Genomic DNA, 12,394 nt, shown 5'->3' with positions numbered 1-12,394 from the left:
TCCACGCGGCGGAAGTCAGTTTTGTTTGGGAGAGGCGTCAGACTGCTCCGCGCGGGTGGTCCTCAGGTGAGCCGCAGGTGAGTCGCAGCTGGAGTTTAATGAGCTCGGCGGGCGGATGAGGAGTGTGTGTGTCGGTGCGCGCTGAGCCGGAGCCGAACATGTCGAACTTTAAGGAGTTTTTGGACAAACTGGGCCGAGTTTATAAGCGCTACACCGAGTACGTGAAGAAGAACCCGGCGGCTACAGCGCAGCTCGAGAGCACCGCGAGGACCCTCAGCTACCTGATCGCAGGTGAGCCTCACACACACAAGTAACGGAGTACATTTACTCAAGTACTGTAATTAACCCCTCAGGCTCAGCTTTAATGTTACACACAGTCGCATCGCACCGTACAAATGCTAATAAACTTTATTTATATATACTTTCCTTAACAGGGTTACAAAGTGCTTAATTTATTTTTTAATAATAAAAAAATATTATACATTAATGTTATTTTCTACTTACAGCTTTAGTTACTTCAAAGATGAAGACTTTTGCTTTTGTAAAATATAAGAAAAGGTTTAAAATTATGATTTATGTTATAAATTAAATTACCAAGCAGCTTATATTATTATTATTATTATTATTATTATTATTATTATTATTATTATTATTACAGCTGCAACAGTCAGTTGATAAGTTAATTAACCGATTTTCAGAAAATTAACAGCCCACTAGTCTGTTTTTTTTAAGTTTGAGGTTTGGGTGTTATTTTCATGTTTTTTAAAAATGAATTTGAGGGTTTGTATGTTTTTATCTTCTCCTTTTTAATTATTATTTTTTATTTTGAAGTTTTGGGTGTTTTTGTATTTATTTTATAATTAAGATTTTTTTAATGTTTTTTTATTTTTTATAATTTTGAGTTTGGGGTGTTATTTTCAGGGTTTTTAAACATACATTTGAGTGTTTTGTATGTTTTTTATCTTCTCCTTTTTAATTATTATTTTTATTTTTCTATTTTGACGTTTTGGGTGTTTTTTTATATATATATTTTTTTTTAGAATTTATATTGTTTTGGATGTTTTCTTGTTGTTATTTTTAATAATTCTGAGTTCTTTGGTTGTATTCCTTTTTGTGTTTTGAAAGATTTGACTGCTTTGTGTATTTTTACTTTTTACTCTTAAAGTACATTGTCCTGATTATACTTACTTTTACTTCAGTACCATTTCAATGCAGGACTTTTACTTGTAACAGAGTATTTTCAGTGAGTAGTATAAGTACTTTTACTTAAGTAAAGGATGTGAATACTTTGTCCTCCACTGGTGACAGATACAGATATACAGTACCTTATAAAAGTATTCACTCCCTTCTTCACAGAGGAGGACTTTATTTAACTAATTATATAACTTTTGACAGTAATTTGAAGCACCAGGTGTTATTTATTTATATGAATACATATGCACACACCACAAGTTTTATTTTTCATTTATTTTATTTTTTAAATACAGTTTGAAATGCAACAAAATGGTGTTTTCTGATATTAATGACAGAATAAAATGTGGCACTTTGTCGAGCTCAGCTTTAATTGTTTTAACTGTCTTGACCTGAACTTTGATTCAGACCAGAGATCAGTTCATCAGCACATAATAAACGACATGTCGTAACTCTGTATGTTTCAGGGAGGTTTGCAGATTCCCACGAATTATCTGAACTGGGTGAGTAAAAGTCTAATGCTGATTAAAGTTAGCTCGTCATAAATTCAGTATCAGCGTTAATTAAATTTTTTAAATTTAATAATCAAACACCACTGCTGTTTTTCACAGGTTTAAGTTAATTAAGAGTTTTTTATGCACTTAAAAGATATATTTCTGTCAGGTTTTGGTCGCAGGTCAGTTAAAATCTGTGTGTTTGCCGGAGGATCCTCCACCTGACAGGTGTGTCTGATTCAACACCGTCATCACGACACAGGTGTGATGGTCACAGTAAAAGTACACTCTAAAATGTGTCGTTTGAGCTCGAAGAAAGAGTTTTTTTAGGATTTTACATGACTAACGCCAAAGAAATGCTGCAGAAACAAATTTACAACCAAAATGAAAGAAAAATATTTTTATTTAGAGCTTAAACAAGTCTTTGGTCTTTAACTTAAATGTGTGAAAAATGGGAGCAAAAACAAAAGTTACATTTTTCGTTCAGTGTATTTTGTTATAATGTCGTATCTTGTGTACATTTTCACTTTGATCAGTTTTTAGGAACTAAGTACTTTTTGTGAACTCTGTTCATGGCCGTGTGTGTTTTTCAGTGTACTCTGCCTCGAACCTCCTGGTGCTGTTCAACGACAGCATCCTGCGTAAAGGCCTGCGATGTGCCTTCCCCGTGGTGAGCGCCGCTCAAATCTCCTCCAAACATCTCTGATTTCACTCACACACCAGTTAATGTCCGCAGCATCCCAGCCTCTGAAAACAAAAACAAAACCATTTAAAATCAGTCTGTGACGTCACTGAGAGGAGCCCCAACACCCCTCCGAGGCTGCGAAACATTCGATAACTGAGCCTTTTTACAGTGTGGTTACCCAGGGCACCAAACTGCAGCCTCTCAGTGAAATGTCCGAAAACATTTATAGAGCCAATACAGACATCCTGCATGTTTACATTCATGCTACTCTCAGTATCCGAGTATCTCAGTATCTCAGTATCTCAGCATCCCAGTATCCCAGCATCCCCGTATCCCCGTATCCCAGTATCCCCGTATCCCCGTATCCCAGTATTTCAGCATCCCAGTATCCCAGTATCCCAGTATCCCCGTATCCCCGTATCTCCTTATCCCCGTATCCCCGTATCCCAGTATCCCCGTATCCCAGTATCCCCGTATCCCAGTATCTCCGTATCCCAGTATCTCCGTATCCCAGTATCTCCGTATCCCCGTATCCCAGTATCCCAGTATTTCAGCATCCCAGCATTCCATTATCCCAGTGACTCAGTATCCCTGTATCCCTGTATCCCAGTGACTCAGTATCCCAGTATCCCAGCATCCCCGTATCCCCAGATCCCAGTATCCCAGTGTCCCTGTATCCCTGTATCCCTGTATCCCAGTGACTCAGTATCCCAGTATCCCAGTATCCCAGTATCCCAGTATCCCCGTATCCCTGTATCCCCGTATCTCAGTATCCTAGTATTTCAGCATCCCAGTGTCCCTGTATCCCAGTGACTCAGTATCCCAGTATCCCAGTATCCCTGTATCCTTGTATCCCTGTATCCCCGTATCCCCAGATCCCTGTATCCCCGTATCCCCGTATCCCAGTATCCCCGTATCCCAGTATCCCAGTATCCCAGTGTCCCAGTATCCCCGTATCCCCAGCATCCCCATATCCCAGTATCCCAGTATCCCCGTATCCCCATATCCCCGTATCCCAGTATCCCCGTATCCCCGTATCCCAGTATCCTAGTATTTCAGTATCCCAGTATTCCATTATCCCAGTGACTCAGTATCCCTGTATCCCTGTATCCCAGTGACTCAGTATCCCAGTATCCCAGCATCCCCGTATCCCCAGATCCCAGTATCCCAGTGTCCCTGTATCCCTGTATCCCAGTGACTCAGTATCCCAGTATCCCAGTATCCCAGTATCCCAGTATCCCCGTATCCCTGTATCCCCGTATCCCAGTATCCTAGTATTTCAGCATCCCAGTGTCCCTGTATCCCAGTGACTCAGTATCCCAGTATCCCAGTATCCCTGTATCCCTGTATCCCTGTATCCCCGTATCCCCGTATCCCCGTATCCCCGTATCCCAGTATCCCAGTGTCCCTGTATCCCCGTATCCCCGTATCCCCGTATCCCCGTATCCCCATATCCCAGTGTCCCAGTATCCCCGTATCCCCGTATCCCAGTATCCTAGTATTTCAGCATCCCAGTATTCCATTATCCCAGTGACTCAGTATCCCAGTATCCCAGTGTCCCTGTATCCCAGTGACTCAGTATCCCAGTATCCCAGTGTCCCTGTATCCCAGTGACTCAGTATCCCAGTGTCCCAGTGTCCCTGTATCCCAGTGACTCAGTATCCCAGTGTCCCAGTGTCCCTGTATCCCAGTGACTCAGTATCCCAGTGTCCCAGTGTCCCTGTATCCCAGTGACTCAGTATCCCAGTGTCCCAGTGTCCCTGTATCCCTGTATCTCCGTATCCCAGTGTCTCAGTGTCCCAGTATCCCAGTGTCTCATACTGGTGTCCCCGCTGTGTCCAGTCTCTCTCCCAGCAGAGACTCCTCACCTGGCTCTCCGTGTTGGAGTACTTGGAGGTTTTTTTGGAGATGGGAGCCTGTAAGCTGTGGGGCGACGCCGGCCGCTGGCTGGTCATCGGACTCATCCAGATTTTTAAGTACGTCTTGTTCCTCCTCGGTGACCCGGCGTCCACATACTTTTGACCATGTGGTGTATGAGCATTAACAGATCTCTGATTCACAGAAGAGTTTAAAGTGAGCTCAGTTTATCTGATTTATTCGTGTACTGATTTGTTAAAGTTAGTGATAGACTGTATCTGTATTTGTTGTCATGTGTGAACTAGTGTGTATTAACCCTTTAATGTAGTATGTTGGAAAATGAGAGGATCACATGACGTCCTCTGCCATAAACTTTTTTCTCACGTTTGACCCTCAGGGCGGTTTTTCGTCTCGTGCTTCTTCTGTGGTACAAATCGGGCATCCAGACTTCACCTCCCATAATCCCCCTGGACAGAGCAGCAGAGTTTGTTGGTGACGGTCAGTGATCCTCTTTTCTTCACAATCTGTCGACACACAAACAGCCTGTCTTTGTCTTTTTGTCTGATATTTTTGATTAGTTTGTTTTTTGTCATCACAAAAATTGCCTGCATTGTTTTTTTTGTTGTTTTTTTGTTTTTGTTTTTTTTTGCTGATGTGTTTAAAAAAGTCCTTTAACTTTAGGCCCTGTTTCTTTGTTCAGTTGCTTTATTATTTTTTAGGACGCCCTGTGTAACGTCTCGGCCGAGGGACTGCAGATAAAATAAAAGCCTCCTGGTTATTCTGGCATTTTTATGTCTTGTGTATTTATCAGTTTGCGCTTTCCCTTTTTAAATAAACTGACCTTACAGAGAACATGCTCTAGTTTTCTAAGTTTTTTCTTTTTTATTTATTTGTCCCCGAAAGGTAAGCGTTACACACAGCTTTTTGATCCTGACTCAAACAGTCCAACACGTTTCGCTTCTTCCTTAAATCTTCGCCTCAGGTAAAAATTAATTTGAGTTTTACGAGAGTCGCCTGTAGTGATGAATCCCCGGAGAATTACCTCCGGGCTCTGCAGTTTCCCTTCGCTCTGCAGAGCCTCTTTCAGCTTGTTTTGGTTTGACGTAATGAGACGGTCCTGCGTTTCCTTCCTCTCCTCCGCAGATGATGCAGGCGGGGAGCAGCAAGGCGACACCTGCTTCGTGGGTCAGAGGTCAGGACGCGTCATCAGACCGCTCGGCAGCGGTGAGTTAAACATTGAAACTGAAGTATGAGATCTTTTGACGTTTGAATATTAGAGCCGTTTTAGTGTGTGAAGCGTCTGTGGGACAGAGGTGATGTGCTCTGGAACAGGAAATATCCGGTTTCCGTCAAAATAAAAGCTGCTTATCAGGAACACAGAAGCTGAATGATGGCTGACAGCCAGACTGGCTGCACGCACGCTGCTGTGGAGGCGTTTAGGTTTCATGTTTACCTCTACGGGGTCTGCAGGCCTCTACGGGGTCTGCAGGCCTCTACGGGGTCTGCAGGCCTCTACGGGGTCTGCAGGCCTCTATGGGGTCTGCAGACTTCTGCGGGGTCTGCCAAGGTCTGTCAGGGTCTGCAGGTTTCTGCAGGGTCTGGCAGGCTCTGACGGGCTGTAGGCTCTGTAGGGTCTGTCATGGTCTGTCACGGTCTGTCGGGGTCTGTCGGGGTCTGTCGAGGTCTGCAGGTCCTTGTTCTGGTCATGCTGGCTCACTAGATGGGTTTCCGTCTAAAAACTGCTCGACTGTGATGTGAATATTGAGAAATGTCTCATCCAGACGATCAGCAGGTGGCGCTGATCTCCAGTCAGACGTCTGCAGAAGAAGAGGGCCGGCCAGATGACATATTTTAAAAAGTGCTAATTCGCCCTTCGAAACCTGAGCAAATTGGCCTGATCTCTATCCAAAACATGGGAAGGATGCAGTTAGCAATTTCAGGGGAAAGAACCAAAAACTTAACAAAAAAAGGTAAAAAAAAAAGAAAAAAAGAAAAAAGGATAATTTCCTAAAAAATATCGAAATCAATCAATCAATCAATTCAATCAATAAAAACAAAACAAAAACAAATAAAAAAATAGAAAAAGTAAACAGACAGAAATGATCTGAAGATACTTTAATAATAATAATGCTGTAAAATGATTTAATTATTCTAATTATGAATACAGTTTTTTTTCTAGCCATAAAAATATGATCATTTTCCAAATGTATTATTTCCTACAGTTTTTGGAACACTTTTACCAAGTTACTCATTGATTTTTCCCCAAATGTTTCCCATAAAACAAGCAAACAAATTTGCTCAGGGTTTGAAGGTTTAGCTGGTCCCCCCACAATTCCAGTACAGTTACAATACAATTACTTTACAATTACAATTACTTTACAATTACAATTACAATTATTAAAACACAAAGCAGCAAGATGACGACTTCTGTCAGATAATGTCAGCTAATAAACAGACTCTGGACCTAAAAGAGACAAAGCGACGCTTGCTGTCACCCTAAAAAAGACTTTGTGTTTCCTGTGTTGATGTGTTTCTTTGATCGATCTTGTTGTTGTTTTTCTCTTAATTCTTCCTTTTCGGATATGAAATACTTTTGTTTGCTGAATATGGCCGATGAGGATTCAGGGTTTTTTGTTTTGTTTTTCTTGCCTTTATTTAGTTTTGTTCTTTATTTGTCACGTTCAAAAGAAAGATCTAACTAACAGTCTGTTTTCTCCTCCTCTCAGCTCCCTCCCTGCAGGCGCGGCTGTGGGGAGCTCCGAGTCAGAGGAAGAGGAGGAGCAGCTTAAATGAGGAGAAGCTCCTCAAAAAACCGACCCAGCTGGGGCTTCAGGAGACCCTCGCAGAGTCCGTGTACATCGGACGGCCTCTCGTTCACCGTATCCTTCCCTCAGCGTCGCTCACTCTGCAGCACCTCAGTGTGGCCTGAAGCGAGTTATTGTGAAGGCGACCTGCGATACTCGCGTTCACCACAGGAGGTCAGAGTGCTGCAGGCTGCAGCTGCAGGCTGCAGCTGCAGGCTGCAGCTGCAGGCCTCTGAAGTCTGTAATATCAGCTGTATGAGCAGTGACCCAAACATGGAGATGAAATTAAAAAACACAATTATTATTATTATTATTATTATTATTATTATTATTATTATTATTATATTAAATCTGTTTTTTTTCCCCTCAAAAATACACATACAGAATCTCCTTTGGAACAAATATGCCTGCACACACACACACACACACACACACACACACACACACACACACACACACATATACATATATGCAAACAAAGTCAAGGAGCAAACAGGCCAAAAAATATCCATCCATCCATTTTCTTCTGCTTATCCGGGGTCGGGTGGTGGGGGCAGCAGCCTAAGCAGGGAGGCCCAGACTTCCCTCTCCCCGGCCACTTCGTCCAGCTCTTCCCGGGGGACCCCGAGGCGTTCCCAGGCCAGCTGTGAGACGTAGTCTCTCCAACGTGTCCTGGGTCTTCAAAAATAAAGTTAAAAAAATCAGAAGAATATATTTTTATAAAAATAAATAAATAAAATAGAATAAAGTGATACAAAGTCTTAATGTTTGTACAGGAAGCTTGTTTTTGTCAGTTTTTTCCTTAAAGCGTCCTCCCTGCCTGCAGTGCTCTGCCTCGGACTCTGTGGGAAACAGTCGTGGACGCCGTGGCTCGTCTCCGGAGTCCTCGAACTGTCCAGGTACGCCGCTGCTCCTGAGCAACATTCAGCCTCATTCATCGAATTATAAAAGATTACATTTTTAACTCCATGTCTGACTTTTATCTGGTTACGAAAGATGAAGAATCCTAGTGATTTAATTATATGTGGAGGAATATGATCAGTGATCTTGGAAGAAAAACACTCCTCACACTTTAATCTTATTTCTCTTTTAATTATTAATATTTTTACCATCAAAGAAATTAAAGAGCAACAGGAGTTGTTTTTTTCCAGCCTGGATCCTATTATCCCGTCTTTCTAATGGGACCAACATTGTTTTAAAAATTGTGGACGACATGTTTTCTTCAAAAATCACCAAATAAACTTTGAAAAAAATCACCCAATTTTTTCCTTTTAAACTTGCCAAAAATGTTTGACAGTAAAAAATTCAGCCAATTATTATGATTTTTTTCAAAGAAAACATGCCTTCCAAACCCACGGGCTGGCATGTTTTACTTAATAACTGGCAGTAAACTAAACACAAAATCATAAGCCCCTCCCCCTTCTGTGCCCCCCCTCTCATAAATAACAAACAGTCCCTAAATTATAATCAAATATTCGATTTTAATCGTGAAATCAATATTATTTTTGAAATGATAATTTATTTTAAAAAGCAATTTTATAGTAATGAACAAGAACCAGTAAGAAGTACTGATGGTCGTTCACAGAACGGATGGTCTTTAAAATTTACTTAAAAAGTCCTGGAATAGTCCTGGAATAGTCCTGGAATAAAATACCGGCCGTTTTTCTGTGTAGAATTTAGTTTTGATGTAGATCTGAAAGATGAAATATGTCAATTTCTTTAGTAAATGAGCTGTAATAGTTTAAAAAAAATGACTGAAAATGTTTTAAAAAATTACTTCCTCCAAAAAATACATTTTCAAGAAAAACAAATCACCGAACTTAAAAAAAAAAAGTCTTTTTTTAGAAAAAGAGAGTAAACATTCCTTTCATTTTCATGTGCAGAATTCAGTTTTGGTGTAGATCTGGAGGATGATATATGTCAAATTCTTTAATTAATGAGTACTAAGGGTAAAAAAATTACTGGAATTGTTTGAAAATGTATTTAAGGAGTATAATAACTTAAAGTCGTTTTTGATGTTTTTGGCATCAGTTGGGTTTTATGAACATGTGTTGAGTCTTTCTGTCAGCGTGACATTTCTGCATCATTCAAACTTCAGTGTTCACTGAGTAAATAAGAGCAGCTGCTCGTCTCATCAGGATCCTGTGTGTTTTCAGATTTGTCAGCTGTGCAGAGATAACAGAAATAACAGAAATAACTGTTACTTCACCACCTCGCTCTTCTCTTCGTGCCTCTCTGAACTCACTCCGTGTGAAGTTATTCCGGTTATTTTTCCTCCTCTTTCAGTTTAGCCGCGCTCAGTGACACCAAATTCCAGAATCGATGGGAGAAGGCCGAGATGAGGAGGAGGACGTTCCTCCTGCTCTACTACCTCCTCCGCTCCCCCTTCTATGACAAATACTCTGAGTGAGTACAGCGTGATACTTTGAGTAAGGGCTGGGCGATAAAACGATAACAATATCAAATCGCAAAATCACTTTCCTTGATTGAAATATGAGACGTAGTCGACAGAATGTTGATAAAACACATTCCAGCCGTGTTCTGACAGACAGCACGAACAGACAATGATAATAAGAATAGCTGTGGAGAACCAAATGCAGTGAAGGACTTTGACTGTCGAACAGCTGAGTGTTTGACAGCCACAGCATTTCATCATGGCGGATCAAACAGCCGATGGTCCGACAGCAGCGCAGTGAGACAGACAAACAGAGCGCAGCTTCTCCTCACAGCACCAAAGTGTCTGAAACAGACACATCAGCAGAGGTGAAAGTGACTTCTTTAGACTCTACAGACGACTTTGTGTTAGTTTCAGCTTTAATCAGACTTTGGATGAATTATTTAGAAACACCAGGACGCATCGCTCCGTGTCTCATCCGGCCGCTCGCACTGAGCTCTCATTATTATTACCAGGGGCAGATGTAATGTTTTGGGGGCCCGGGGCCACAAGCACATGATCTTATTTTCAGCCTTTCTCTAACCGTGAATGTCGGCAGGCTGTTGGCAGCTATAGGAGAAGTAGGCCGACTCAAAAGTTTTTAATTCCTGAGTAAAATGATTAATAACACAGAAGTTTGATAGAAGCTGAAGTCAGAGTCCTGCAGTCAGGAGAGGTTGGCCTATTATCAGCACAATGTGCTGAAATTTACCTGAAGTTTGTTTCAGATGGAGCTTTTCATTTTTATATAATGATGGAAAGTTTAAGAAATAATAATAAATCACATGTTTATTACACTCCAACACACCATGGTCACATGACACTGTGTCAGTGAACTATGAGGACAAAAGGCTGAGAAAAAGGCTTTGAACTGCGTTTTGATGGTTGAAATTACTTATTTATTTTTTATTTTTTTGTCTTTAGGGAAAAGATTCTCTTCCTGCTGCGACTCCTCGCTGATCACGTTCCAGGAATCGGCCTCGTAGCTCGTAAGTACTGAACTCGCGTCTGCGCCGTGATGCTGAACTCCTCTACATACATGAGCTTTTTTAAGTATTTCTCTAAAACATCAAACATACATGACTTAAAAAAAGACCCCAAATAAACTGAGTTACAGTTCTGAGATAAAAAAAAATTGTTTTTACGCTCAGGGAATCAAATGCACCGCTGATAACTACTGTGAATTCATTCTCATATACGTGTGTGTGTCTGTGTCTCTGTCTCTCTGTCTCTCTGTCTGTCCATCTGTCTCCAGGCCCTCTGATGGATTACCTCCCCACCTGGCAGAAGATCTACTTCTATAACTGGGGGTAAACCTGCTGCGACCTGTGACGGCTGCGAGTCGACGAGTGCGACGGTGAGGAGGAACTGTCTGACTCACACACAGGGACACTTTCTCTAATTTCCCCCAGAATCAGAGAAAAAGTGGTGGAGATGATTACCACTCTCTTTTTCCTGAAACTCCAAAGCACTGATGTGACTAATGCTGAACAAAGAAAAGTTTGCCTCGAGCGTCAGACGTGGCAGAACTTCATTCTTCGCGTTGATGTTTTACGCCGCCGCCGTCTGTGCTGTCAACTTTTAGAATCGACAGTTTTGTGACACGTGGCCAAATATTTCTGTGAGTCATCGTTTCGTTCCATCCTTGAGAACCCGGCGTCCGCTGCACGCAACCGAGAGCACGTTAAACTGAGAAGCCAGGGCCGGGTCTAGACTGCTTTGAAGGGGGGCAGGAGGAGATGTTGGTGAGTTATTCTTTAGGCCCAGAAGCTCAGCTGTTTCATGTTTTTATCCAAATATTTTTGATAAACAAGCTCAGCTTTGTGCCTTCTGATGCACTTTGGCAGCTGTACTTAATTGAGGCCCGCAGGCCAAATCTGGGCTCCCAGTAGAGTGCCGAGTGGCCCCCCAGCCATTTTCTGATTCACAGTGAAAATAAAGTGATTGACACTGTGAATAGTTTTTGTACTTTTAGTCTCCATAAGGTGTCAGAGACATAAAACAGCATCAAATAGAGCTTGTTGATTAAAAAAAAATGCCAGTGGAGGATCCCCCACACCCCCGACAGAGGTCGACCCCCAACCCTAATGTCCTAAAATCATAAACGTCTCAAAGTCCTAGAAACACCCTAAAATCTTAAAAACATCCTAAGATTTTTAAAATGTCCAAAAATCCCAGAAACACACTAAAATCTGAGAAACCTCCTCAAATCAGAGTGATGTCTCAAAGATTTAAAAATGTCCTAAGATCTGAGAAATCTCCTGAAATCCAAGAAACTTCCTAAAATCCAACAGACGTCTTAAAGCCTATTAATGTCCTTAAATCCTCGGCGTGTGTATCAGTATGTTGAGTATCTTCCCTTTAGTGACGATCATTTTTCGGGGCTAAAGGTGCTGATGTTTGGTGTTCGTGGGGCAGGTGGAGGGTTTTGGGGGTAACCCGCCCACCTGGTGTCCACACCTGGTGTCCACACCTGGTGTCCACACCTGGTGTCCACACCTGGTGTCCACACCTGGTGTCCACACCTGGTGTCCACACCTGGTGTCCACACCTGGTGTCCACACCTGGTGTCCACACCTGGAGCCGTCCTCATAAGAAGCACATAAAAGCTGAGTGACAAAAAATAAAAAAGTCTGAGCACTTTGTTTCCAGCAGCAGCGATTAAACATTTTAAATTCTTTGTTGGAGAGAAGTCACGCAGAAAAGAGGGCGGACACATAAAACCACCGTACATACAAAACAGATTAAACATCACAGAAACATGAGACAGAAAAAACAGGCTTACGGCCGTGAGCGTGCCCGTGAGCGTGCGTGAGTGAGTCAATGACGAGACCAAGGCCGAGGTTTTTACATCTTTATTAACATACTGAATAATTTTTCTTTTTGTTGCCTACAAATAAATAGTTGAATGTTTCATCCTTTCAGTTCA

The 12,394-nt window shown here is 41.9% G+C and overlaps 1 protein-coding gene across 1 annotated transcript; it reads left to right on the top strand.

Annotated features, from left to right (window-relative positions):
* The first annotated feature begins 13 nt into the window (after positions 1–13).
* On the top strand, positions 14–12,389 carry pex16 (peroxisomal biogenesis factor 16). Its single transcript, XM_088076301.1, has 11 exons — positions 14–291; positions 1,659–1,694; positions 2,279–2,355; positions 4,213–4,346; positions 4,625–4,725; positions 5,371–5,451; positions 6,954–7,106; positions 7,858–7,930; positions 9,318–9,437; positions 10,390–10,454; positions 10,721–12,389. The coding sequence occupies exons 1-11, from the start codon at positions 159–161 to the stop codon at positions 10,777–10,779; spliced, it is 1,032 nt and encodes a 343-aa protein (XP_087932427.1). The 5' UTR covers positions 14–158; the 3' UTR covers positions 10,780–12,389.
* The last annotated feature ends 5 nt before the right edge of the window (positions 12,390–12,394 follow it).

Source organism: Plectropomus leopardus, chromosome 1, assembly GCF_026936395.1.
Source record: "Plectropomus leopardus strain MGB_pleo_1.0 chromosome 1, ASM2693639v1, whole genome shotgun sequence".
Classification (NCBI taxonomy): Eukaryota; Metazoa; Chordata; class Actinopteri; order Perciformes; family Serranidae; genus Plectropomus; species Plectropomus leopardus.
The sequence above is the reverse complement of the archived record's forward strand: the minus strand, read 5'-3'. Positions and strand labels throughout refer to the sequence as shown.

Excerpts from the sequence above, each read along its gene's own strand:
- pex16 (XM_088076301.1), top strand. The coding sequence starts at position 159 with ATGTCGAACTTTAAGGAGTTTTTGGACAAACTGGGCCGAGTTTATAAG. Across the intron at positions 2,356-4,212 it reads TGCGATGTGCCTTCCCCGTG|TCTCTCTCCCAGCAGAGACT; the intron begins GTGAGCGCCGCT and ends CGCTGTGTCCAG. Across the intron at positions 10,455-10,720 it reads AGGAATCGGCCTCGTAGCTC|GCCCTCTGATGGATTACCTC; the intron begins GTAAGTACTGAA and ends ATCTGTCTCCAG.